Source organism: Ranitomeya imitator, chromosome 3 (assembly GCF_032444005.1).
Source record: "Ranitomeya imitator isolate aRanImi1 chromosome 3, aRanImi1.pri, whole genome shotgun sequence".
Taxonomy (NCBI): domain Eukaryota; kingdom Metazoa; phylum Chordata; class Amphibia; order Anura; family Dendrobatidae; genus Ranitomeya; species Ranitomeya imitator.
This window is the reverse complement of record NC_091284.1, coordinates 700,579,393-700,607,182: the sequence shown is the minus strand read 5'-3', so window position 1 is coordinate 700,607,182 and position 27,790 is coordinate 700,579,393. Positions and strand designations below refer to the sequence as shown.

Below are 27,790 nucleotides of genomic sequence, written 5' to 3'. Positions count from 1 at the left end.
TAACCCTGCAATTCTCCCTTTACAACTACACAAACACTTGTGGGACTACAGGTCCCAGAACAACAACACTACTGTCTTACAGTGCAGAGGATCTCCTCTGCAACACATACCGACCATTTACAATAATGCCGGTCACTGTCTCACCATCACAGTTACGCTTGCGACTGACATGCACTCACATGGCCTCAATACACCTCCATGCGTATTCTGAGGAGAACATACAGTGCTCACATTCATATGTAGAACCTCAGTTTAAAATTCATTTTTATTATTTAAAAACAAGGCAACAACCCCACCTACAGTAACCGACAAAAATCAAAAACCAACAAACAAAAAAAATGTGCTCAAACCGAATAAAAAGCAACTGATGGGGAAACCTATAGCACCCTATTAAAGGCACCTATACTGCCCCTGCCTGGCTGCGGAGGTAGACGCCCTAGGGGGAGCGTTATGGCGCCCCCGCTCAACGATGACTCTCCCTAAGGGCCCTAATAAACCCTGCAGCCACTAATTTAAGCCACTACCCAGACATTAAGGGGTCCTCTAGCACTATACAGATGACTACTATGCTAGGGATTACCTAGTTCCCCAACAGAAACAAACTATATACAAACACATATGGCGATAGATATATATCAACTGGATAATAATTCATTCACAGCGGCCCGGACATCATTAGAACAGTGTGGATATGCATCAGCCGGATCAACCTCATACATTTGCATGGGCTATTGCTCAGAACAGTGTGGGTAAAAATCAAAATAGATACAACCGGATCTACTCATTTCTATGCATGGACTGACACGTAAATCATGTGTCCCTGTTATCCTGCTCCGGTCTTACTATACCACTGTTAGTAATTTCCCACATATAGCCACAAACTCAGAGTGTGGATACTCATCTGTGCCGCTGTGTTACAACAGACGCCATCTAAAGAACACGCCTCAACGCGTTTCGCCTATGCAGGCTCATCAGGAGGCCAGATGCACCGATATCTTGTGTCACATCAAATTGTGGATAGCTATTCTCTGAGTTTGTGGCTATATGTGGGAAATTACTAACAGTGTTATAGTAAGACGCTGTGAATGAATTATTACTGATCTCCTGCTATGTCCTGACTATCCTTTCTGTTTAATCCTTTTTGTACTGACGTGTTATGTTGTGTCATCTGTTCAGCTGCTCAGTGTGTGCAGTCTCGCTCCCCTATTAAACTCCCCCTGGTGTTAGTTGCACTGTATTGCACTGCAGCTTCATGACAACAATGGCCTTTATCAACGAGGCTATTCCCTCTCCCTCCATCCCCTTCCCACATATTTGACAAGTCTTAAAAATTGCCTAAAACACAATAAATATAGTGCAAGTTATGATATATAGTTTCTTGGCCCAAATTCTGCAAGAATTGTGGCACATTTGGCTTGATAACTCTGACCCCTGTATTAAAATTCTCTCTGCTGTATCTCTGAAATATAGGGGTATCTTTGTTTTTATTCTTTGTCCTGTCTAACTTCCTGTGCAGAAATATCATGTATTTCAGTTATATACATTATTTTTACATTTACTTGGTTATTTTTAAGCCATTATCTGAATTCCGATCATTGGGCTATGTTCACACAACCTTATTTTATTTTCAGCGTGACTGCTCTTTGTGGGAAAAAAGGATGGCTATGTGATAAGCTGGAAAATGGACTGGGATTCCTATCTCAGACCAGCATAGCATAAAACAGCATTAAAGGGAAGGTACCGCGTTTGTAGGTCATTAATAAATCACTGTAATGTAGCATAACATGCTGCTATAAGCAAGTTTGAAATGCATGTGAAACAGATTTCATGTGTTATATGAGTTTAAAGAATGCATTGGGGGCTGACATCTTGGTTTTGCAGCAGTAGCAGGGCACTGTCAGTGTCAGATTACGGGACCCCATGGACATAGGAGATAATAGACCAGCACGGACCCTATCTATAACATTGCAGCAGCATTAGCAGTGAGCTGGGCATGCCTCTGTGGGCTGCACAACTCACTGCTGTAGGTGTGACTAGCTGCCATTTATTATAGCCCTGAGCTCTCTATCACAGGACAGAAGAAGCCCTCACTGCTCCTCTGTACTCCAGGCAGGCACATCCTCTGCTCCTCACAGGCTGCCCTGTGTGCTTCTCCTGCCGTGTCTCCGCCTCCCCCTCACACACAGTCCCTGTGATCTCCTGTAAGCTGCACTCACAGCCTGCAGAGAGGGAGGTGACACCTGGAGGGAGAGAGCAGGGCAGCTGACAGGACAGGGATTAAGGTGGGGGAAGGGGGATGGCAAGAATGTTATTCACAAAAAATGCTGCTGAGCCCACTGTATTCTGCTCCTCTGTAAACAAGCTGTGCCTCTGATGCAGTAACTGCTGGTGATAGCAGGTCACAGGGCAGTCACACACAAAATGGTGCTGCCCTGTGATGCTACTCTTCATTCTTACTGTTAGAAGCAAAATTGGGGCAGTAACTGCTGACATCAGCATTTCCCTCCCCTTTTAGGTGGTCTAATATCCCTGGGGCAGAGCTGCTAAATCTTACTATAGCTGCTTGAGGTCTAAAACGGAAAATGCTCCCCCTAGTGGTAAATATGTATATTTGTAGAAAAATATATAATATTTTTCATATAGAAATGTTTACAAACAGTGCAAACATTGCATTAATACATTTTAATTACGATTTTAAGCTTAATTTCACAAAAAAACAAAATGCAAGAAAACTGGTGGCACCTTCCCTTTAAAGCACCACTCCGGCTTTCTTTTTTTCACCTCCGGAGTGGTATCACAAATACATGTTCCCTACTTGTAGTAGAATACATACCAGCCACAGTCTTCATCTGTTATCGGCGCCGCTCCGGTCATCTTCTGTAAGTTGTGACCTGCTGGATCGCTCCAGTGTTTGCTACTTACTACTAAGTGTAAGTTTATGAGAACCATAAGGGGCCAGAACGCGGCTCCCAAAGACTGACATTGAGAGCTTGTGACCGTAATCTCTGATATCGGTCAGCCAGAAGCTGTGGTCACAAGACCGCAGAACAGGATCAGAGTGGCGCCAGGAATAATAAAAGATGGCAACTTGTAAGTATAAGACTAGGGCAGGAAACATTTATTAGTGATACCACTCCAGAAGTGAAATTAAATGTTTTCTATGATTTGACTAATAGAAGCTGCCCAAGTTCACAGTGGGATCCTGGGTCTTCTCAGGATTCTCTCCTCCACACCATTTTTCTGGCAAGGAGGACAATATACAAACGTGAGGCACATTCAGCGGTCTGAGATCGGACTGTAATATACGGACTTCCCATAGCTTTCCTAGCCCAAGCGTGGCAATCTTATAGAAATATATGAAGCTGACGCACTCCGGTCGGGAGACCCACCGCCAGTCCATGCATTGCACTTTCAAACCTGGACCGATTTCCTCGGACGTCTGAATATTCCCATACATAGACTATGATCATCCAGACCAGACGTTCATTTGCTCATCGGTGTACCAGGATAATTTCGCAGATGATGGAGACAGTTAAGAAAACAAACAAAAAAGCCGCAGGATATTTTGTTTTCTTTCAAACTATGTGGCAATTGATTAACTAATCAGGTCATACACTTGTCCACCCTGACAGATCACATTAGTCGTCTGTTGACCAGCGCGATTGATCATATCATTTCCCAGCGATGGTCCGCTGAAATAGTTTTTGCCCATATCAGACAATTTTTACCTTTTGTGTATCCGCAGCTACAAGTTCATATACTTGGAAAGCTGTCAGTCACTACAGGAAACCAGACTTTACTGTGAGTTCGGCCATCATTTATAGGGAACCTGCCAAGGGATTCATTCTCGCAGACAGGGTACAGCATTACAAATATCTATGCTTTACTCTGAGGTTTTGGTTATTACTCTCGTTAACAATCAGTCACACGTCTCTCGTTATGTTGTAGAAAAGTTTATAACAATTAATTACATCTTTTACAGGGATGGTTTGCTGGTAGAAACCTCGCCATCTCCCAGGTGTCCACAAAATACGTCTTATGGGTCGATGATGATTTTATCTTTTGTCCTCAAACTAAGATTGAAAAACTGGTGGATATTCTAGAGAAGACGAGCTTGGATCTGGTGAGTACATTTATGACAATCTGCTGTGCGACATAGAATGACCTGCTACATTTATAGATCTCATAGGTTTCTGAGTGCAGGTAGACCGTTACATGTTAAACAGGCACCTCCTTGAGCTGGGGTGTACAACCTGCGACCCTGGGGCCACATGCGGCCCACCAAGCCATTCTGTGCGGCGAACCAACCATATGGACAGAAAAATGTGTGTCTGACAGGTTAACATTATGTGGGCAGCCACACACAGAGAAGTACTAACGATGCCCTGTGTAGACATCTCCAGAGGCCTCATACATCAAGAGAATGGGGTCTCTCAACCCATTTGGGACTCCAGAAAGGAATATGTGATTCAGACAGGTGGCCATGTCTGTTCGGAAACATTAGGCTGTAAGCAAGAAACCCATGATCTATTGTAGAGAGACATGTGCAGGCATCACCTCTTCCCCTTCAGGCTTTAGGACCTGTTTATACAGGTTTTTTTTATGAGGATTTAAAAGAAAATGTTACTGCAAATCCACATAAAAAATAGATTTCAAACACTCTTTGAATAAGCGTCATATTAGTTTTACTAGGAAATGTTCAAAATAACGCGAAGAAAAACAGCACTGTGTGCACTTAAGGAGCTTTTCCCATTATAATGAGTAAGAAACTTATTCAAAGAGTAATTGATGTGAATTTAAGAGCAAAGTCTATTTCTAAATCCTCGTCAAAAATCTTACCATGAGGATTGATTACCATGAGATGAGGATTAAAAATCGGATTGCATTGGAACCAATTTAATCTTATGGTTCTGTTTTCAATTGCTTTTTTGTATCCAATGCTCTCGAAGGTAAAAGTCCTGTAAGTACAATTTGTACCTACTGTTAATTTATGGTATATACTTTCAGTATGCTACAGAAAGTAGTGCCCTGTTAATTTTTAGTGTGGTACTCGGAATGCTCACTATGACAATGTGGCACTTGGACCAAAAACGTTTGCGCACCCCTTTCCTAGAGCATCCCATATTAAGTTATTATAAAGCCAGACATGGCAGGTCACATAATCAAACACACCATGACCACATCTTGTATAGTTCAGCAGTTAGAAGGGCCTTTCCAGAAGGATGCAGCTCCATCAGTGTCGGGTCCGAAACCGCACTGCTCAACACCATTCACATGAATGGTCTGAGCAGCTGCAGTGCCAGACACACTTACGTAGACATTATTTGGACAACGTGGAGTCTGTGGTCAGTTTTTTCTTCCTTTCTGCGGATTAGTGGGGCCACCAGGGGTTTGTACCCCACTGAATGCACATTATTAGCTTATTCATGGGATCCAGTGAATCCCTACAAGGTTCACTTCCAGTAATGCTGCTTTAGCGACATCTAGTGGTAGACTGGGGGAAAACAAGTCTAAGATGATCTCTCATTTTACAGTATTATAGGGCCAGACATACCATTAGTGCAGCTGCATAGGGGCCCAAAATGTAAGGGAGCCACTTTCACCTCTGAGTCAGCTTGAATTGTACATGATGATGAGCTATTGGACTGATTAGGACCTATATATAGTTCTGGCATAGCGGCCTCTTCTGTTTGTGTTCCCCTCCCTCCTGCTGTATTTCAATATTGCAGTACTGAGATAAAAATCAATGTGAGTGTATTTAGAGGAAGGCATACTGCCTGTGCAGCTAGACAGGGGCTCGTGGGTGAGGGTGACCCAAGTGGTCTGTGCCACTGCTGTGTGTTTTTCACCATCTTTCTACTTTGACAACACTGTACATTGGGAGAAGGCCTCTCCCCTCAGTATCTGACTGTGCTCAATACATTACTCTATATATTTAAGTATTTGAATTTTCTTAAAGGTGGTCTTACCCAGGACTCAAACTCAAAACTTGTAGCATGGAAGGAAAAAATAATAATAATAATCTTTACTTATATAGTGCCAACATATTCCGCAGCGCTTTACAGTTTAACAGTTTCAAACACAACAGTCATAAATAAAAATGTTAACAATACAATAATTAAAGCAACATAAGACGACCCTGCTCGTGAGAGCTTACAATCTACAATGAGGTGGGGGAGATACAAAGTACAGGTGTGTATTTACAATGATGTATTTACAATGATAAAAGTGTGCAAAACTGTAAAGCGCTGCGGAATATGTTAGCGCTATATAAAAATAAAGATTATTATTATTAATGATAATCCAGTCATCTTCAGGAAGTGGGGATAGATGGAAGTAGTGAATGGGCAACACACAAACATAAAATGACTTTGCTTAGGGAATGTGATAGGCCGCTCTCAACAAATGTGTTTTGAGGGAGCGCCTAAAACTATGCAAATTGTGAATGGTCCTAATATCTTGGGGTAGAGCATTCCAGAAGATTGGCGCAGCACGGGAGAAGTCTTGGAGTCGGGAGTTGGAGGTACAGATCAGTGCAGAGGTTAGTCGAAAGTCATTTGCAGAGCGCAGAGGTCGGTTAGGCCGATAGACAGAAATGAGGGAGGAGATGTAAGGGGGTGCTGCACTGTGAAGAGCTTTGTGGGTGAGAACAAGTACGTTGAATTGGATTCTATAATGAATGGGCAGCCAGTGTAACGGCTAGCGAAGAGCGGACGTGTCCGAGTAACGATTAGCCAGATAGACAACCCTGGCTGCTGCATTAAGGATAGACTGGAGAGGGGAACTTCGAATAAGGGGGAGGCCAATTAATAGAGCGTTGCAGTAGTCCAGGCGGGAGTGGATCAGGGCGACAGTGAGGGTTTTTGTTGTTTCCATAGGGAGAAAAGGGCGGACTCTAGAGATGTTCTTTAGGTGTAAGCGGCATGAGCGGGCAAGTGTCATGTCAGGCGCTATTCACACTAGGGTGTCCGACAGACAGCGGTAATTCCACATTTGTCCACTATACGCTCAGTGGCGCTGGCTAGATTTTATCCAGGTTATCCAGGGTTAATCTGGCTGGTAATCTGGTTGGAGGCTGGGTCACGCCCGTGGCCTTTAAATAGTCATTCTGGACTTTGGGCGTCGCCGATTATAGCTTGTGTCTTGTGCCTGGTGATCTCGGTCCGGAGTGGTGGTCTAGGAGTTGAAGTATCGTATCTGGTGGTGTATTATCCTTTGTCATATTTCTCCTTCCTATATTTGTGTTTATTTTTGCCCTGTGCACATTATAGTGTTTTCCTGTGTGTCTGCGGCGTGGTGCGTTTTTAGTTTTCCCTGTCTTTACTTTCTGTGTAGGTTGGTGTGTGGTCTTATCACTGGGTGGTGGGTGGAGGTTTCAGCATAGAGCTGAAACAGGAGTTAGGGTCAGGCCTGGCGGCCCAGACAAGCACACGATCAGTGTAAATTCTGGGAGAGGGACAGACAGGGTTTTCCCTAGTCTGAGGGATATCGCAGGGGCCCGGGTAATCAGCTTTAGTCTACCCAATACCCCTGTGACAGCAAGAGAATGTATATGGGATGTGAAGGAGAGATCGGAGTCAAACGTAACACCCAGACAGCGCGCCTGCTGCCGGGGTGTTATTATGGTGCTACCCACGGAGAGGGAAACGTCAGGTTTAGGGAGGTTAGTAGACAGTGGGAGCAGAAGAAGTTCAGTTTTGGAGAGGCTGAGTTTCAGATAAAGAGTTGACATGATGTCGGAGACTGCGGACAGACAGTCACTGGTGTTCTGTAGTACAGCAGGAGTAAGGTCAGGTGATGTATTTGTGTCGTCAGCATAAAGTTGGTACTGAAAGCCAAATCTGCTGATGGTCTGTCCAATTGGGGCCGTGTAGAGAGAGAAGCGAAGGGGGCCATAGACTGAGCCCTGAGGTACCCCGACAGTGAGAGGAAGAGGAGACGAAGTGGAGCCAGAGAACAGAACACTGAAGGAGTGGGCAGAAAGATAGGAGGAGAACCAGGAGAGAGCAGTGTCCTTAATGCCTAGTGACTGGAGCCTAGAGAGTAGGAGAGGGTGATCAACCGTGTCGAAAGCTGCAGAAAGATCGAGAAGAATGAGCAGACAGTGGTCACATTTACATTTTGCTGTCAGAAGGTCGTTGGTCACTTTGATGAGTACAGTTTCTGTCGAGTGTAGGGAGCGGACTGTGAAGGGTCTAGGAGGGAGTGAGTGGAGTGGTAACGGGTAAGGCGGGAGTATATCAGGCTCTCCAAGAGTTTAGAGATGAAGGGGAGGTTGGAGACCGGTCTGTAGTTATTTGTGCAGGATGGGTTGAGGGCGGGTTTCTTTAGTAACGGAGTAATGATAGAGTGTTTGAAGGAGGACAGGAAAATGCCTGAGGAGAGTGATAGATTAAAGATTGTAGTTAGGTGAGTAGTGATGACTGGAGAGAGAGACTGGAGGAGATAAGAGGGAATGGGGTCGGTAGTGCATGTAGTTGGATGAGAAGAAGAGAGGAGCCTGGAGACTTCTTCTTCTGTGATGGGATCAAATGTGGAGAGTGAGCCAGGGGAGATGCAGGGAGGGATGGGAGTCACTGAACTTGGTGATTGGGAGCGGATTTCCTGACGGATATTGTCTATTTTCTCTATAAAGTGGGAGGCCAGGTCATCAGCACAAATGTCTGTGATAGTGGCTTGTGCTTTTGGCCTGAGGAGGAAGTGAAAGGTGTCAAAAAGTTTCTTGGGGTTATTGGATAGTGAGGAGATCAGGGTGGTGAAGTAGGTCTGTTTGGCAAGGTGAAGGGCAGAGTTATAGGTTTTTAACATAAATTTGAAGGGGACTGAAGTCTTCTGGTGTGCGTGTTTTCCTCCATAAGCGTTCAGCACTCCTAGAGCATCGCTGGAGAAATTGGGTTTGCGATGTGAGCCAGGGCTGTTTTACTTTGTGTTTGGAGGTTCTGATGGTGAGGGAAGCTACTTGGTCCAGGGTGCTTCTAAGAGTGTTATTGTAGTGATGTACAGCCAGATCAGGACAGGAAAAAGAGGAGATTGGGGACAGTGATGAGTGTAAGGAGTCTGAAAATATATGAGGGTTAATGGCTTGTAGATTTCTGACTGAATGGTAGGTTGTAGTGTGCTGGGATGAGCGAGGATTTGTGAGCATGAAGGAGAGAATGTTGTGGTCAGAGAGGGGAAGCGGTGAGTTGTTTAGGTAGGAGATTGAACACAACCAGACAAAGACCAGATCAAGGGTGTTACTGTCCTTGTGTGTCTCAGAGGTTGAGAGCTGCGAGAGGCCGAGCGAAGTGGTTAGTAATAGAAGCTGGGATGCAGATGTAGAAGTGGGGCTGTTTATGGGGATGTTGAAGTCTTCCAGGATAAGGGTTGGGAGTTCTGAGGACATGATATGCGGCAGCCAGGCTGAGAAATGGTCAAGGAAGTGGGTGGGTGAGCCTGGGGGCTGGTATATGACCGCTATTCTGAGGGAGAGGGGACGGAAGAGCCTGATGGTGTGGACCTCAAAAGAAGGGAATGAGAGTGATGGAGCTGGGGGGATGACCTGGAAGGTGCATTGTGGGGAGAGGAGTATGCCGACTCCACCACCAGGTCTGTTTACTTAATTACTTAATGCAGCCTGTGGCTCACTGTTAATAGAAAATATGTTTGTACATAAAATCCAATTGGTATTCTTCTTTTCAGGAATATTGTACTAGTAAATAGAAGTACATCTCTATATATCTGTACATCTCTACCTACCTGGACATTGTGGTGAAAAAAAGCTAAAACTCACCAGTCAGAGATTTGTTTTTCCATAAGTGACAAAAAAAATGGTCCAAAAACAATTCACGATCACATTTTTGTAAGACACATTTTTTTTTTTTTTTTACCAATCAGTATTTATTGAACATTTTTCACAATAAACAACATATCAGAATGAAAAGGGAAGGTGGGGGGGAGGGAAGGGGGGATCAGGGGAAAAGTCCAATGCATACCGTATTAAGGACCACAATGTAATCAATACAAAATACATAAATACAGTGTCACATAGAGGACATAAGAAATAAACAGAAAACCAAAAAACAAGAGCAGAATTGTAGGAGCAAACAGTTTAAATAAGGGAAAGGGCAGACTGAGATACAAATGGCGAGGACGTCCAAGGGTCCCACCACGAGAGGACCTTAGCTCTTTTCGATAGACCCCCTGCCATTATGACCTCATAACAAAAATGTAAATCAATCCTGGAGATCAGCTCTGCTCTGGAGGGGGAAACGGAGGTCTTCCAATGCTTCGCGATACATTGCCTAGCAGCCACTAGGATATTAGAAACTATGGGGCGCAGGGGGGCAGGGAGATCGATGAGGGAGATGCCCAGGACAGCGAGTTGGCCACTCAGAACAAGGGGCATACGGATCAGATCTTCAATCAAAGTCTCTACCTCACGCCAGAAGATCCAGACCTGCGGACACGACCACCAGACATGAGAGGAGGACCCAAGGGCGCCACATCCCTTCCAGCAGCGCGGAGAGGTAGCCGGGAAAACCCTCGCCAATCGGGCGGGGGTGAGGTACCAGTGGAGCTGAATTTTTTTCACCTGCTCCAAGTGGCCCAAACAAGACGAGAACCTAGAAGGGTGTACCATAGCAAATTGCCAATCCTCCAGGGAAGCCTCAAAGCCCAACGCTGACTCCCAGGAAGACATAAAAGGAAGTTTGTCAGTAGAACCAAATGAAATGAGGGCTTTATAAATTATGGAGATGCCATGTGGCACAATGGTGGATGGTCTGAAAAATCTATGGGCCGGGTCCTCTGTCAGAGGCGGGGGTGCACCAAATGACCGCCACGGTCTGAGGAAGCTGCGAATCTGCAGGTATTGAAAGAAGTCAGACCCAGTGAGGGAAAATCTCCCCGCAAGGTCCTCAACGGCAAGAGACCGTCCGAGCCGAAAAGGTCCGCCACCCGGTGCACCCCACGCCTCGTCCAGGAGGCAAGAGAAATGTGGGCAATGGCACACTCCACAGCCTGCAAAGAGACATAGTCAAACATGAATGTTAGGAGAGAAGTGCTAAGGAGCGCCCACAGTTTAGATGCGTTCCTAATAGAACGGAGACAGGGGCCCACAGGAGGAACTTGAAGTAGTTGGAGCTCCAAAAGCAATCTAAGCGAGTTTTGGGGAGCAAAATGGGATTCAATCAGAAACCAGGGCAAACATGAGTTCCCCTCCCACCATATTTTAAGGGGCTCAAGGATCGCCGCCCTGTAATACGCCTGGACCGCAGGAGCTCCCAACCCCCCCGCAGAGTACGGAAGGGACATAATCTGACGCCTGATCCTATGGGGCTTCTTATTCCAGATAAATCGGTCTATCAAAGATTGAAAAGCCGAAATAAACTTCGAGGAGATAAAAAGGGGAAGGCACCGAAAGAGGTACATTATTTTGGGGAGGAATAGCATTTTCGCCGTTTGTATGCGGGCCATCCACGAGAGAGACGCGCTTGATATTTGCTCCATGCCCCTCCTGACCTCCGAAAGAGTTTCTTCGCAATTTACTCGGACTATGTTATCTAGCCTAGTAATCTTGATGCCCAGATATGTAAAGCCCAAGGGAGCCCAAATAAAAGCATATTGAGATTGAATTTGAATCTGAAGGGGGGGGGAGGAAGAGGGGGAAAATTGTGGATTTGGTGAGATTAAGTTTATAATATGAAACCGCCGAAAACTCAGAAAGGATGGTGGTGATTGCAGTCAATGAAGTTAAGGGAGAGGTGCAGGTCAGGACCACGTCGTCGGCATAAAGACCAATTTTATGTTCAGTTCCCCCCACCGCAATTCCCCTTATGTCCGCGCACTGCCTGACCATGGCGGCCAAGGGCTCCATGATCAGAGCAAAGATGATAGAGGAGAGGGGGCAGCCTTGACGAGTACCGTTCCTAATAGGAAACGTTCGAGACCCGAATCCCGCCGATCGAACCGACGCGCATGGGTTGGAATACAATGCCATAACCGCTTTGCTAATCTGCCCGGTAAGCCCAAATCTCTCCAATGTGAGCTCGATATAGCCCCAGTGCACTCTGTCAAACGCCTTCTCGGCATCAAGCGACAGGAATACACTGGGGAGACTCCCCCTCTCCACCACATCCAAGAGATCTATCAGTCGTCTGGTACCATCCCTCGTCTGTCTGCCAGGGACAAACCCAACTTGGTCGGGGTGAATGAGATCAGGAAGGACTGAGAACAATCTATTGGCCCAGACTTTTGCGTAGATCTTTACGTCGCAGTTTAAGAGTGCTATCGGGCGGAAGTTCCCCGGAGATGTTGTGGGTTTCCCTTGTTTGGGGAGAGTCGCAATGGCAGCCTCCAACCCCTCAGCCCTAATACTACCAACCGCCAGCCAATTATTAAAAAGACGCAACAAAAAGGGGGCAAGGACAGGAAAAAACTGAGCATAGTAGGAGAAGGGAAAGCCATCAGGCCCCGGGCAAGAACCCTTATTGGCCTCTCTGATAATCTGCGAGAGTTCAGACTCGACAATGGGGGAATTTAGGAAGGAGAGCTGCTCCTGAGTGACCGAGGGGAGATTAGCCCTCTCCAAGAACGCCAAAATTGACTCCCGCGTAGGTTGAGGAATCACCAGGTCAGACCCGAGGTCATAAAGCGAGGAATAATAAGAAGCAAACTCCTCCGCAATCTGAATCGGGTTGCGAACCTGGGAGCCGTCAGACCGGAGCAAGAATGGGATCTTGGATTGGGCCTCTCTCTTCCTAACACGTCTAGCCAGAACAGCACCCGCTCGATCCCCCATTGTGTAGAATTTGGCTCTGGTTTTCCTCAGGGCCTTCTCAGCCTTATGGAGGAGGAGATTGCGAACATGTATGCGGGCTTTAGAAAGTTCAGAGAGAAGCGCTGGAGAAGGAGAAAGTTTATGAGCAGATTCCAGGCGAGATAATTCGTCTAAGGCTACCTGAAGTGCCGCATTGTATTTCCTCTTAGCCTTTGCCGCTAGCTTGATGAAGTGACCCCTAATCACCGCCTTGTGGGCGAACCAGAGGGTATCGTCACCAATGTCAGGAGTGTCATTGGAGGCAAAAAATTCTCCCAAGGCCTCCTCTATACATTGGGAATTGGATTGGTCAGCCAGGAGGTGGGCATTAAGGCGCCAACGCGCAGGGGGTATGATGGCCAAGGGGTCCTTCAGGGTAAGGGACACCGGGGCATGATCCGACCAGGTGATACTGCCAATATCTGCTGCGATGCAGTGAGGGAGAGCCACGTCATTCACCAGCACAAAATCGATCCTGCTATAAGAACCGTGTCTGGGAGACAAAAATGTGTAGTCTCTCTCACCGCAGTGCAGGTACCGCCAGACATCATGCAAGTGGAAAGAGTCAGCTAGAGGCCCGACTTCACATCTAGACAGTGAAGAGGCAGAGCAATCAAGGACTTTGGACATTGGGGCATTGAAGTCACCAGCTATCAGCTTGTGCCCATGTTGAATATCATTAAGAGTTTTGAAAACACCCTCCAAGAACTTAAGTTGGCCTACATTAGGGGCATATATCCAGGCAATAGTATATGGGGCATTATTAATGAGACACAACACCACAATGAATCTACCCAATGGATCCGCTATAGATCGAACCAGTTGGAAGGAGTTGGACCTGCTGAAGAAAATGGCTACACCCGCCTTTTTTGACGGGCCATTGGCAAAAAACTGATGCGGGTACAGACCTGATTGCATTCTGGAGTTATCACATTCTAGCAAGTGCGTTTCCTGGAGACATAAAATATCATGACGGGATTTGCTCAACTGACGCCAGACCACAGACCTCTTACCCGGCGAGTTGAGGCCATTAACGTTAATTGAATACAGTGAGATACTCATTGAAAAGGCATAAGAACAGTTTTACAGTCCTCAAACACTGATAACCTGAGCAAAGGCAAAGAAAACATGTGGTCAATATAGCAGGACATAAGAAAGGGCAAAACAGAAACAGGAGAGAAAGAACATAGGGAAACAAACAGGACATACAACAAAAAAACCAGCGGACCAAGGTCCATTCAGGAATATCCTGAGTCCAGAAGGTGAGAATCAAAAAAACAGTTCACCTATGGGGCAAACAGATGCTGCTGGAGCTCTCAGGCGAGAAACCAACGCAGCTTAAAAAAGGAAAAAAAAGAAAAACCAAGTAAATCCGTGCGGGAAAATAGCCAGGAACCAAAGATACAGTAGACTCAGGCGTCCTCCCAGTCCGGTGTGATACGGGCCCTGGGACCTCCGTCAGACCCATGCTTAGGAATGTTCACAGCACTCGAGGAGTCCGGAGTCGGGAGTCCCCATTTAGCGAGAGCCGAAGCCGCGTGGGACGGAGTTAGGCAGGTAGTGATTGATCCATCTTTGCGAATGAGCAGCTTCGTCGGAAATCCCCAGCGATACAGGATGCCTTTCTCTCTGAGGATGGCAGTGTAGGGGGCGAAGGTCCTCCGCAGAGCCAAAGTGCCCGGAGAGAGATCCGGAAAGACTGAGATGTTTGCAAATCGTTCAGGAAGCGCTGGGGTTCTCCTTAGGGCCTGTAGGAAGTCCTCCTTTATCTCAAAAAAATGTATGCGCGCCAGCACATCTCTGGGAATGGAGGGCCCCAGGCCAGAGGGTTTAGGGATCCTATGCACGCGGTCTATTATGAAGTCCTTTGGCGCGAACTGCGGTAAGGCTGCCGCCATAAAGTCCTGCAGGAATGGCTTCAAATCCCCTGCCAGGACAGATTCCTCGATGCCTCTCAGTTTAACGTTATTTCTCCTGGACCTATCTTCCAGGTCCAGGGCTTTAGCGTGGGTTTTAGCAGCTAGGGTTTGCAGGGATTCATGTGCGTCCCAGAGCTCATTATGAGAGGAGACCAGTTCCGCCATCTTTCGCTCCAGGCGGTCCGTGCGGTTGCCCAGCTCTGCCACCTCTCCTCTTATCTCAGCCAGCATAGAACGCAAGTCCTCTTGGATGGAGGATCTAAGGTCCCCAAGCAGTCCTTTAAGGAGAGATGCGGTCACCGGGCCATCAGCTGCGTCAGACGCCGAGCCGCCTGAATTTAACGCTGCTCCGCCAAAATGCGACGCTGCTGCGTCCGAATGTAGCGCTGTTCCATCTGGATGCAACGCCGCAGCGCCGGACCGCGACGCCTGAGCGTTGCGTTGTGAGGAGCGGGAAGCCCTGGGGGAGGACGGCGCCATCTTGGATTCCGGCGGTGGCTGCGGGGTGGCTGCAAAGAAGTCGGGAATTCTCCTAGGGGGATCGCGGTTGGACGCTCTGGATTTCCCCATGCACTCACCGACGCTCCGGGAGCCAGCACCGATGTCGTGAAGGCAGAAGAGGACACCTGAGAGGTAGAAGTGTGCCGCTTTAAGGTTCCTGGCTGAGGAGCTCCCACTCTGTGCGACCTACTCCATCAGCAGATAGGCCACGCCCCCAAGACACATTTTTTAAATAAATGACACACGCCGGTAAATGACAGAGACATATTTAGTATCACTTTACTTATAGCAACCCGTACAATAAATTGAACACATTATCTATGGTGGTTGGAAATTAGCATCGAAAAAATGGCGCATTTTTTCTCACAAACAAGCAAAAATTAATGTGAATGTAAAGCTTCCATATTTGTAAGTTAAAAAGAAGGCCTTAGCAAAACTACAGCTGATCTTGCGAAAACAGAAAAAAAAGACCCCACAAAGTGAAGTTTACATAACATACTTATGGCTGCTATACAGTAACTGTAAATTGATTGTGGTACATTGATCACATAATTGTCCATGAGTATATTTATATTTTAAGTGTATCTACATATTTCATGCATGCATGTGTGTACTACGTATATGTGTTTGTAATTTGTAAATCTGTGTATTATGTTTCAACATGTGAGTGTGGACTGAAAAGCTCCAAATATTGTAGGATAGAGACCCCTTGTGTATGACTAAGAGAAGCTTCCTCAGGGATAATTGGGAAAAAAAGACCATAAATTGTAAAACAACAAAATGAGTTGTGCCAAATAGAACACATAGAAGTATACTCAGGTAGGCTATGACATGGTGGGCGAGTCAGATATATATCATACCAAGGAGCCCTTTACTGTCAGTGTATGATTGTATTTCTTGTATTGTGCTGTTCAATTTTTTCTTTCATAGGGTATAAGTAATCTTAATTTGCATTTGGCTTGTAATCACTAAATGATCTTTATTAAAAAGGGAATTCCTGTTTCTCTTCTATTATTAATACATTATGTATGTTCATATTTAGGTTGGTGGTGCAGTAAGAGAAATCACAGGATATTACACCACATACCGGCAAACAATCAGTGTTCTACCAGGAGACAAGGATGGAGACTGTCTTAGGACCCATCAGGGTTATCATCATGTCATTGAGGGATTTCCCAACTGTGTGGTGTCAGATGGTGTAGTCAACTTCTTCCTGGCACGGACAGACAAGATTTTAAAAGCTGGTTTTGACCCTCGGTTGTCTAGAGTTGGTCACTTAGGTAAGTGTTGAAATCTTCACATTGACACATTATGGATTTTTTTGCCTCGTTTCCACTGTCTAATCACTGTCCATTATGATGGATCCTACAGGCGGTCTAAGCACACTGCCAGTCACTGAGTGGATAGACAGGGTTTTTACATGTCCCCTATATACAAGCCAGGGTATCCAGAGAGTGTGTAAGGAATACAGCCTGTTAAGGTTAACAGGTTCTTACAGATATCTATTTTTGCTGTTGAGAGCTGTACACAAGAATAACAAGCCTATTCTGGGTAATACTAATATCTATAGTAGCTTTAATTTATATTCAAATATTTAAATATTTGATGTGTCTCTAAAAAAACAAAGATCCGTGATTTATGACCTTACAAAAGATCAGAGGCTTTCATTACAGGTGGAGTATGTGATTCTGTCAGCTAAATAAGAAAGGATTCTTTACAGTTAGAGCAGTCAGTCTGTGGAATGCCCGACCACAGGAGGTAGTGATGGCAGACACTATGACCGCTTTTTAAAAATGGCTGGATGATTTTCTCATGACAAATGGAATTGTGGGTTATAAATAATTTAACAATAAATGTTCAACTTTGATGGACCTAAGTTTTTTTTTTCAACCTATGTAATTATCTAGCTATGAGATGTGAAACTACAATGAAAAAAAAACACCCTATGCGTCTGAGTGATTCAACAGTGGTCAAAAAAAGATGTATACGTTCAAAATGTATGTTTGGGTTTTTAACAAGATGGCTGTGATGAGTTCCTCTAATGGATGTTATTCGTTGTCCATTTGTTGCCAATAGACTCTTGTGTTAAAAACCCCCCACAAAACGCTTGATGACGCATTAGGTGCCATGACAAATTGTAAGACTTTACACAAATCAAGAAAAGTCTAGTCTCCCAAACTGAGAACATGCTGACATAGATAAAAGCATATCCCATAGTAATGTCCAATAATAAAAAAAAAACTTTGTAAATACTGTGTACTGTATGTGCACAAAAAAGCATTAAAATTATTTAAAAATTAAACTGAAGAGTTCAAAGGGTGACTTTTCATAATGAAGTTGCCATACGTTCCTACCTTGCAATACAGAGACACCGAAATGATCTTCCATGGCTCAAAAGTAACAAGAAATATTAAACACTTATCATTCACAATGAATACATTAGATAATTGTACTGAATAACCAGAGCAGCGAACTAAGACTTTGTTATTAATATTAGCTCCATTCAATATACAGCAGTTAAGTACTGCAGCACAGCTCCTATTCTTTTCCGTTGGAGCTGTTCTGCAGGACCCAGGAGCGACCACTACACATTGAATGGATCTGCACAGTGCAGCCCGTTCCATGTGTTTACTTCCAGCTGCCAACAGAGCTTATAACAGCTGATCAGTAGGCATGCTGGGTGTCGCACTACCAATGATATATTGATGACTTGTCTTTTTGATATGTGATTAATACATTATGAATGGACAATCATTTAAAGTTTAGAAAAGGTGTGGACAGGAAAGTTCATTAAACCCCATATGTATCACTACTTGAGCAGCTTCCTTGGGAATAATTTGAAGAAACCAGCAAAAAGACATATAAAAGTAACAAAAAGTAAAACAGCATAGTGACGCCCAGTAGAACAAATGCAGGATCCATGTGTCAAATACCTGTTCCATTGTTAGAACATGGACATGAGTGGGAACGACACAACAGTGCTTGTGCACTCAGAAAAGTGAGCTGTTGTGCAATGGAATTAAAGCATATGGACAATTATATATATTTTTTAAATAAAAGTATGAGTTTTTAACTGAATAGTTTTAAAATAGAGTTTCATTAAAATTTTTGGACCATTTAGCCTCAACACCATCTGTGTATCACAGTACATGGCTGACTGCATAATGAATTAACAGTCAAATCGATCAGTGAGCTTATTCTGACGACCGTTTGTAGGCCATATCTCTCCTTCCCAAACCATATTCTGATTTATTACCTATTAATTATGAATTTACATTTTTATATTTGTTTCTTACCAGAATTCTTCATAGATGGACTCGGCACCCTTCATGTAGGCTCCTGTGATGACGTTGTGGTTGACCATGCCTCCAAATTACACTTTCCATGGTCCAAGACAAAAACTGACAAAGAATATTCTAAATTCCGTTATCCTGACTCTTTGCCCGGGCAAAATAGTCAACATGAGCTCTTTTACTTTAAGAATCGCCTCAAATGCATGACGGGGAACTGAACAGTCTGAAAAGTCATGGCGGACGAATACTTAAAGTTTGCCTGCCATCTTGATTAAAGTGGCCAGTCCTAATCTGTGTTATATGCTGCGTTCAAAATCAGCGATACTTCTGCAGAAAATATGGAAGGAGGAAGAACACACATATATTACTTGAAAATTAAGGGATATTTCGTTTAAAGTTTCTGCAGTCAAGCAGATGGTACAGTAGAACTGATCAAGTACCTGGACATGTGACTTCCATCAAGTAAAAATGATGTTAATTAAAGTTTTATTTCATATCACAAACATTATGTATACATATATGTATGTATATCGATATCTATGGAGATATATAAATATATATACATGTATAATGGGGTTGCAGTATAGACAATTCAGGAGACGCTGTGGCTGCCCTGTTGTCTTCTTCTGTGGGACAGGAGCACATCATGTGCTAAGTCCACACACAAAGTATGTCCTCGTGCTGGCACTGGCCAACGTGAGGACATAATCTTTCATTCCACGAGTTGCGGCGTTCAGTTGTGAACTCTATGTGCTCGTGTTCGCTGAGCAAGAAAAAATTAAAGGGCTGTCAAAACACAGCTGCCAGCCCAAGCACTTTGGTCCTCTGTAATCTGCCTGGGGTCCGGAGAAAGTCATGTTTACAGCCCGCGTACCTGAGGTTCCCAACCCCGTTCTAAAGAGACAATTTGAGAATACCCATTTAAAGAGGTTCTTCAGCAGAATTTAAGGTACGGTATATTTATTTATCAGAGAATCCCCCAAGTTCTTGAGTCTAATCTTGACACTTCTGCTTGCAGAAAATAGAGCAGTGCCGTCGCCCATGGAAGCTTGTCATTTTCTATGCTCGTGTAGAATATTAAACCTAATAATTACAATAGGTAACAGCAGAATTTTTGTTTCTTTTCGCAGTTTTACTCAGTAACCAAAACGATTCTACAGTCTTTGCAGTTTAGCATTCATTTACAGTAGTTAACTTTGTTCATTCGAGGTAGTCAACGATTCATGCTACACTGTACAAGGGAGACAATTCACATTTTTTTTAGGTGGTTGTGTATTTTATATATTTTTATTATTTGCAAGATGTAAGCTTTATCATTGTTCATATTTCTGTGGATATTTGTATTTTTTATTGTTAACTTATTTTAAGTTTTTTTTTTTTATTAAATCATTTTAATGCCAAAGTTGTGAAGTTTGATTTGTTATAAAATTAATTATAGTGTGATGGATAGGATACTTTAAAGAATCGTTGTGCAGCTCCTTACCGCTGTAATTGACAGCACATGAAGCATAGCTTCCACTGATGATGAAATTCCAGCGCCGTAACACTTATAGGGTAAACTATACACTTTTAATTTATAAATGCAGGTCTCTGTGCAGTTAGTGCAGGGAACCTCTCACAATTAACAGTCTGATTTGTGGATAGCCTGGTATAGAAAAGCTGAGCACAATATAACTTGTATTTTGTTCAATGAGAATCCAAGTGTTTGTATGTATATTGAGTCTAGTGGCGGTCCGACCAGTGATTGATATGCTTACAAAGCTTGGGACTTCAACAAATAAAATGTAATGTTGATTGAAACTTTCCCACAAAAATGTCTATTAATCTGCTGTACAGCATCTTACATGCAGATCAGATACCATATTCAACATGTTAGGTTACCTTCAAGGAATTATTTATTTATTTTCCTCACTTATATAACACAGTTAATCCAACAGCACTTCACAGACATTATTATCACTGTCCCCATTGGGGCTCACAATCTAGATTCCACATCAGTATGTCTTTTGAGTGTGGAAGGAAACCCATGCAAGCATAGAGGAGAACATACAAAGTCCTTGTAGATATTGTTCTTGGAGGGATTTGAACCCAGGACCCAGGGCTGCAAAGCAACAGTGCTGACCATTGAGCCACCGTGATTGAATGGAGAAAAAAAAAATCTCTTGAGCAAGGCACTTCATTACTTTACCTATATCAATATCAAAAACAGCACTCTTCAATGTAATTTTTACCCACTATAGCTCCTGTTCTCAGAAGAGCACAGCAGTCCGCTTATAGCAATTCATTTATTGTCCTCCCAGATCAGCAGATATAATCGTCTTTCACACACAACTACAGGCATATCTATCTTTCTATTGAATATCGATTATCTACCGTATATACTCGAGTATAAGCCGAGACCCCTAATTTTGCCACAAAAAAACTGGGAAAACTTATTGACTCGAGTATAAGCCTAGGGTGGGAAATGCAGCAGCTACCGGTAAATGTCAAAACTAAAAATAGATACCAATAAAAGTAAAATTAATTGAGACATCAGTAGGTTAAGTGTTTTTGAATGTCCATATTGAATCACGAGCCCCATATAGTGCTCCATACAGATCATGATGGGCCCCATAAGATGCTCCATATTAAAATATGCCCCATATAATACTGCATAAAGGTTGATTGCCCCATAAGATGCTCCATAGAATATTATGCTCCATATAATGCTGCACAAAGGTTGATTGCCCCATAAGATGGTCAATAGAATAATATGCCTCATATGCTGCTCCATAAAGGTTGATGGCCCCATAAGATGCTCCCTAGAATATTATGCCCCATATAATGCTCCATAGAGGTTGATGGCCCCATAAGATGCTCCATTGAATAATATGCCCCATATGCTGCTGCTGTGATTAAAAAAAAAAGCTATAAACCGGGTAAGAGCCCGGACCCTGATGGGTTCTCAGCAGGCTTCTACAAGTCGTTCAACACACTGATCAGTCCAATATTTCTGAAGGCTTGTAACTTTGTCTCTCTTGGGGGCTCTTTCCCTACACAGGCACTCATCGCTCACATAACAGTTCTCTCCAAGCCTGGCAAGGACCCTTCTACGTGCGATAATTACCGCCCGATCTCTCTGATAAATCTGGATATTAAAATATACCGTATATACTCGAGTATAAGCCGAGATTTTCAGCCCAAATTTTTGGGCTGAAAGTGCCCCTCTCGGCTTATACTCGAGTCAAGGTGGGTGGCAGTTTCGGCGGGTGAGGGCGCTGAGGCATACTTACCTGCTTCCAGCGATCCTGGCGCTCCCCGCCTGTCCCACGGTCTTCGGTGCTGCAGCTCTTCCACTGTTCAGCGGTCACGTGGGACCGCTCATTAGAGAAATGAATAAGCGGCTCCACCTCCCATAGGGGTGGAGCCACATATTCATTTCTCTAATCAGCGGTAACGGTGACCGCTGATAGAGGAAGAAGCTGCGGCACCGAAGACCAGCTGTCCGGGAGAAGGAGCCAGACGCCGGGAGCAGGTAAGTATCGCATATTTACCTGTCCACGTTCCAGCCGCCGGGTGTCGCTCCATCTTCCTGGCACCGCTCCGACTTCCCGGCGTCTATCTGCACTGACTGTGCAGGTCAGAGGGCGCGATGACGCATATAGTGTGCGCGGCGCCCTCTGCCTGATCAGTCAGTGCGGAGAGACGCCAGGACCGGACGCTGGGAGCTGCAAGCAAGAAAGGTGAGTATGGCATTATTTTTTTTTTATTGCAGCAGCAGCAGCAATGACAGAGATTTATGTGGAGCATCTATGGGACAATATGAACGGTGCAGAGCACTATATGGCAGAGCTATGGGGAAATATGAACGGTGCAGAACACTATGTGGCAGAGCTATGGGGAAATATGAACGGTGCAGAGCACTATATGGCACAGCTATGGGGAAATATGAACGGTGCAGAGCACTATATGGCAGAGCTATGGGGCAATATGAACGGTGCAGAGCACTATATGGCAGAGCTATGGGGCAATATGAACGGTGCAGAGCACTATATGGCAGAGCTATGGGTAAATATGGACGGTGCAGAGCACTATATGGCAGAGCTATGGGGAAATATGAACGGTGCAGAGCACTATATGGCAGAGCTATGGGGCAATATGAACGGTGCAGAGCACTATATGGCAGAGCTATGGGGAAATATGAACGGTGCCGAGCACTATATGGAAGAGCTATGGGGAAATATGAACGGTGCAGAGCACTATATGGCACAGCTATGGGGCAATAATGAACATGCAGAGCACTATATGACACAGCTATGGGGCAAGAATGATCTATTTTTATTTTTGAAATTCACCGGTAAATGCTGCATTTTCCACCCTAGGCTTATACTCGAGTCAATAAGTTTTCCCAGTTTTTTGTGGCAAAATTAGGGGGGTCGGCTTATACTCGGGTCGGCTTATACTCCAGTATATACGGTATGCAAAAATGTTAGCAAATAGATTATGCCCCCTTTTACCAAAACTAATAAACCAGGATCAGGTGGGCTTTGTCCCAGGACGAGAGGCGAGGGACAACACAATCCGAACTATCTCTCTAATTGACAGAGCGGGCAGAGAGGGGGACCCCCTGTGTATCATGTCAATCGATGCTGAAAAGGCCTTTGGCCGGGTCCATTGGGAATTTATTTCTCAGACCCTAGAGGAAATTGGCCTAAAAGAAAATATGCTGTGTAGGATCTCCGCTTTGTATTCTTCTCCTAGTGCTCAGGTCAAGGTAAACGGCGCATTATCGGATATGTTCCCGATCAGAAATGATACAAGGCAGGGGTGCCCACTTTCTCCCCTCTTATATATCCTAACAATAGAGCATTTGGCTGTGGCCTTGAGAAATAACCCCTCAATTAATGGTATAAAACAACGTTCTGAAGAACATAAGCTAGCACTTTTTGCAGATGACATTCTCCTATATATCACGTCCCCCTCTACGAGCCTACCAAACATTATTTCGGAACTACATAAATTTGGTCTCCTAAGTAACTTCAAAATAAACTCCCATAAATCCGAAATCCTAAACATCTCACTCCAACTCCCCTTGGCTGATCAATTTAGGACGACCTTCCCATTTAAATGGCGCTTTGACTCCCTCACTTATTTGGGTATCAAAATTACAAGCAAAACGTCTAAACTGTTTGAAACCAACTTTGCGCCAAATCTACAGAAAACAAACTCAGACTTAGAGAAATGGCACAGGCTCCAATTGTCTTGGCTGGGTAGGATCAATGCGGTCAAAATGGACCTCCTGCCTCGCCTCTTATATTTTTTTCAAACAATTCCCCTATACCTACCAGCTTCCTTCTTTGCCCGCCTCAAACAAATAATTACTCGTTTTGTTTGGTCTCATAGTCGGGCACGTATTTCATATACATCGTTAAGTAGATCTAAATTGACAGGTGGATTGGGTCTCCCGGATCTATCCTGGACCTTTATCACAGTAAAAATAGCAAAAAGTGGGTAAACCTAGAAAATGACCTTAATGGATGCGACTCCCAAGTTGTTCTTTGGACTGGAGGCAAGGGGGTGGGGCCAGGCGTCTACATACCCTTCCTCACACGAAACATATTGCTTCTTATTAAAAACCGAAACAAAGACCTTCAGATCACAACTCTCCCGGGTCCCTTGATTCCAATGTGTGACAATCCTGCTTTTCCGGCGGGGCTGAATAGAGAGATATATCTAAACAAGAGAAAAGATTCCAAACCCATCATCCACGACTATTTAAAAGAAACTGGGATGAAGTCCCTTCGGGAATTATTCCCAGAGGAGGAAACACACTCTGTTGATTGGTTCTTCTATGAACAACTAAAAAGTTATATCCACTCAATCTCTAAACAAACCAATATCAGCAGGCCGCTAACTCCCTTTGAGATGCTTTGCATATCAGCAAGCCCCCCGGATCATACTGTCTCGCTGCTATATAAAATCTTCCAAGAGGGGAGGGCTGCAGGGTTTGCCAATGTTTTTCTCGAAATGGGAGGGCGATCTGGGAAGGCCCTTGTCATCCGTAGACAGGGGAAAAATTCTTCTCTTCTCGTCCAGATCGTCATTATGCGCGGTATCACATGAGAAGAGCTATAACATTCTAGCAAGATAGTATAGATGCCCCTCCATGGTGCATGCAGTGTTCCCCACGACTCCTGACACCTGTTGGAGATTGTTAAAGGAAATAGGCTCTTACATGCATATTTGGTGGGACTGCCCCCCCATAAAGGATTTGTGGTTGGCTGTTGTGAATTCCGTTCTGGAGCTCCCTCCTGTGGTTGCTAATGGTATTTTTGTGGGTTCTGCCCTTGGGCTCCCTCTGGTGGTTTCGAGTGGAATTGCTGCTCCTTTAGGTAGCTGTAGCAGCTGCCTTCACTAATCGCCTTGCCTGGGTTTGTTATTTAAACCTGCTCTGGGCTTTAGTCCATGCCTGCTGTCAATGTTCTTGGTTGGATTTGGTTCTCTCCTTGGAATTTTCATATGGCCAGTCCTTGTCTGCAAAAGATAAGTTTTTGCTAGTTTTTGTTTGTCCATTTGTTTGGACTCTATTGCTTTGCAAATATGTCTCTTTTTGTCCAGCTTGTCACTATGTCTTATTCAGGCTAGCTGGAAGCTCTGGGAAAGCAGATTTGCCCCTCCACACCGTGAGTCGGTGTGGAGTTCATTTTTGTAAACTCTGCGTGGATTTTGTAGTTTTTATACTGACCGCACAGTATCCTTTTCTCTCTGTCTATCTAGTTTAGTATTGGCCTCCTTTGCTGAATTCTGATTTCATTTCTATGTACGTCTTTTCCCTCTCCATTCACAGTCAATATTTGTGGGGGGCTATCTTTCCTTTTGGGGTTTTGTCTGAGGCAAGATAGCTTTCTATTTCCTTCTTTAGGGGTAGTTATTTCTTAGGCTGTGAAGAGGTGTCTAGGGAGAGTCATGAACATCCCATGGCTACTTCTAGTGTTGTTGTTAGGATTAGGGACTGCGGTCAGTAGAGATACCACCTTCTCAGAGCTCGCTCCATGTTGCGTTTTAGCCACCAGGTCATATCAGTGTGGCCTCTTAACCACCAGGTCATAACAGTACAGCAGGCCGGAAATGAATTAAATGCATCTCAAAAGAAGGAAAAGAAAGTTCTGAACCATTCTTTTTTCTGTGCTCTGTTCTGTCTTTTTTTCCTCTTGATATCTGGGTGGTGCTGGATATATGCTCTGGTATGGAGGTTCAGAGTTTGTTTTCTCGTGTGGATCAACTTGCTGCAAGAGTCCAGAGTATCCAAGATTACATTGTCCAGACTCCGGTTCTAGAGCCTAGAATTCCTACTCCTGATTTGTTTTTTGGGGACAGATCCAAGTTTTTGAACTTTAAAAATAGCTGCAAATTGTTTTTTGCTTTGAAACCCCGTTCTTCTGGTGATCCCATTCAGCAAGTAAAAATCATCATATCCTTACTGCGTGGTGATCCTCAAGACTGGGCTTTTGCTCTTGAAACCGGATCCGGCATTGTTGAGTGTGGATGCATTTTTTCAAGCGCTCGGATTGTTGTATGACGAACCTAACTCTGTAGAGCATGCTGAGAAAACACTGTTGGCCCTGTGTCAGGGTCAAGAAGCGGCAGAGTTATACTGCCAGAAATTTAGAAAATGGTCTGTGCTCACTAAGTGGAATGAAGAGGCTCTGGCTGCTATTTTCAGAAAAGGTCTTTCTGAAACCCTTAAAGATGTTATTGTGGGCTTTCCTACGCCTACCGGTTTGAGCGAATCTATGTCTCTAGCCATTCAGATTGATCGGCGCTTGCGTGAGCGCAAGGTGGTGCACCATATGGCAGTGTCCTCTGAGCAAAGTCCGGACTCTATGCAATGTGATAGGATTTTGACTAGAGCAGAAAGACAGAAATTCAGACGTCAGAATGGCCTGTGTTTTTACTGTGGTGATTCTGCTCATGCTATTTCTGATTACCCTAAGCGTACTAGGAGGGTTCCTGGGTCTGTTACCATAAGTACTGTACAGCCTAAATTTCTCTTGTCTGTTACCCTGATTTGCTCATTGTCGTCCTTCTCTGTTATGGCATTTGTGGATTCTGGCGCTGTCCTGAACTTAATGGACTTAGAATTTGCCAAGCGCTGTGGTTTTTCCTTGGAGCCTTTGCAGAGTCCTATTCCCTTAAGGGGGATTGATGCTACGCCATTGGCCAAGAATAAACCTCAGTATTGGACTCAGTTAACCATGTACATGGCTCCAGCACATCAGGAAAATATTCGCTTTTTGGTGTTGCACAATTTGCATGATGTTGTTGTGCTGGGTTTTCCATGGTTACAGGTACATAACCCAGTGCTGGATTGGAGATCTATGTCTGTAACTGGTTGGGGTTGTCAGGGGATACATAGTGATATTCCTTTGATGTCCATTTCCTCGTCCCCTTCTTCTGAAGTTCCTGAGTTTTTGTCGGATTTCCAGGATGTATTTGATGAGCCCAAGTCCAGTTCTCTGCCTCCTCATAGGGACTGCGATTGTGCCATTAATTTGATTCCTGGCTGTAAGTTCCCTAAGGGCCGACTTTGCAATCTGTCTGTGCCAGAGCATGCTGCTATGCGGAGTTATGTAAAGGAGTCCTTGGAGAAGGGGCATATTCGCCCGTCTTCGTCACCGTTGGGAGCGGGATTTTTTTTGTTGCCAAGAAGGATGGCTCCTTGAGACCCTGTATAGATTATCGCCTTCTCAATAAGATCACTGTCAAATTCCAGTACCCTTAACTTTACTTTCTGATTTGTTTGCTCGGATTAAGGGTGCCAGTTGGTTTACTAAAATCGACCTTCGAGGGGCGTATAATCTCGTGCGTATTAAACAAGGTGATGAATGGAAAACAGCATATAATACGCCCGAAGGCCATTTTGAATATCTTGTGATGCCATTCGGGCTCTCTAATGCTCCATCGGTATTTCAGTCCTTTATGCATGATATCTTCCGGAATTATCTGGATAAATTCATGATTGTGTATTTGGATGATTTTTGGTTTTCTCCGATGATTGGGAGTCTCATGTAAAGCAGGTTAGGATGGTATTTCAGGTCCTTCGTGCTAATGCGTTGTTTGTGAAAGGGTCTAAGTGCCTCTTTGGAGTTCAGAAGGTTTCTTTTTTGGGTTTCATTTTTTCCCCCTCGGCTATTGAAATGGACCCTGTTAAAGTCCAGGCCATTCATGATTGGACTCAATCTACATCTGTAAAGAGCCTTCAGAAATTTTTGGGCTTTGCCAATTTTTATCGCCGCTGT

The 27,790-nt window shown here is 44.4% G+C and overlaps 1 protein-coding gene across 3 annotated transcripts in view; it reads left to right on the top strand.

The window, feature by feature from the left end:
* The window catches only part of B4GALNT1 (beta-1,4-N-acetyl-galactosaminyltransferase 1), a 339,817-nt gene extending 319,903 nt beyond the window's left edge, over positions 1 to 19,914 (top strand). For all 3 annotated transcript variants that reach the window (XM_069758583.1, XM_069758584.1, XM_069758586.1), the window contains 3 exons: positions 3,983 to 4,123; positions 16,262 to 16,499; positions 18,519 to 19,914. In XM_069758583.1, coding sequence (XP_069614684.1) covers positions 3,983 to 4,123; positions 16,262 to 16,499; positions 18,519 to 18,730 — 591 coding nt within the window. In that variant the 3' untranslated portion in view covers positions 18,731 to 19,914. The remainder of the gene's footprint in view (positions 1 to 3,982; positions 4,124 to 16,261; positions 16,500 to 18,518) is intronic.
* Positions 19,915 to 27,790: the final 7,876 nt, after the last annotated feature.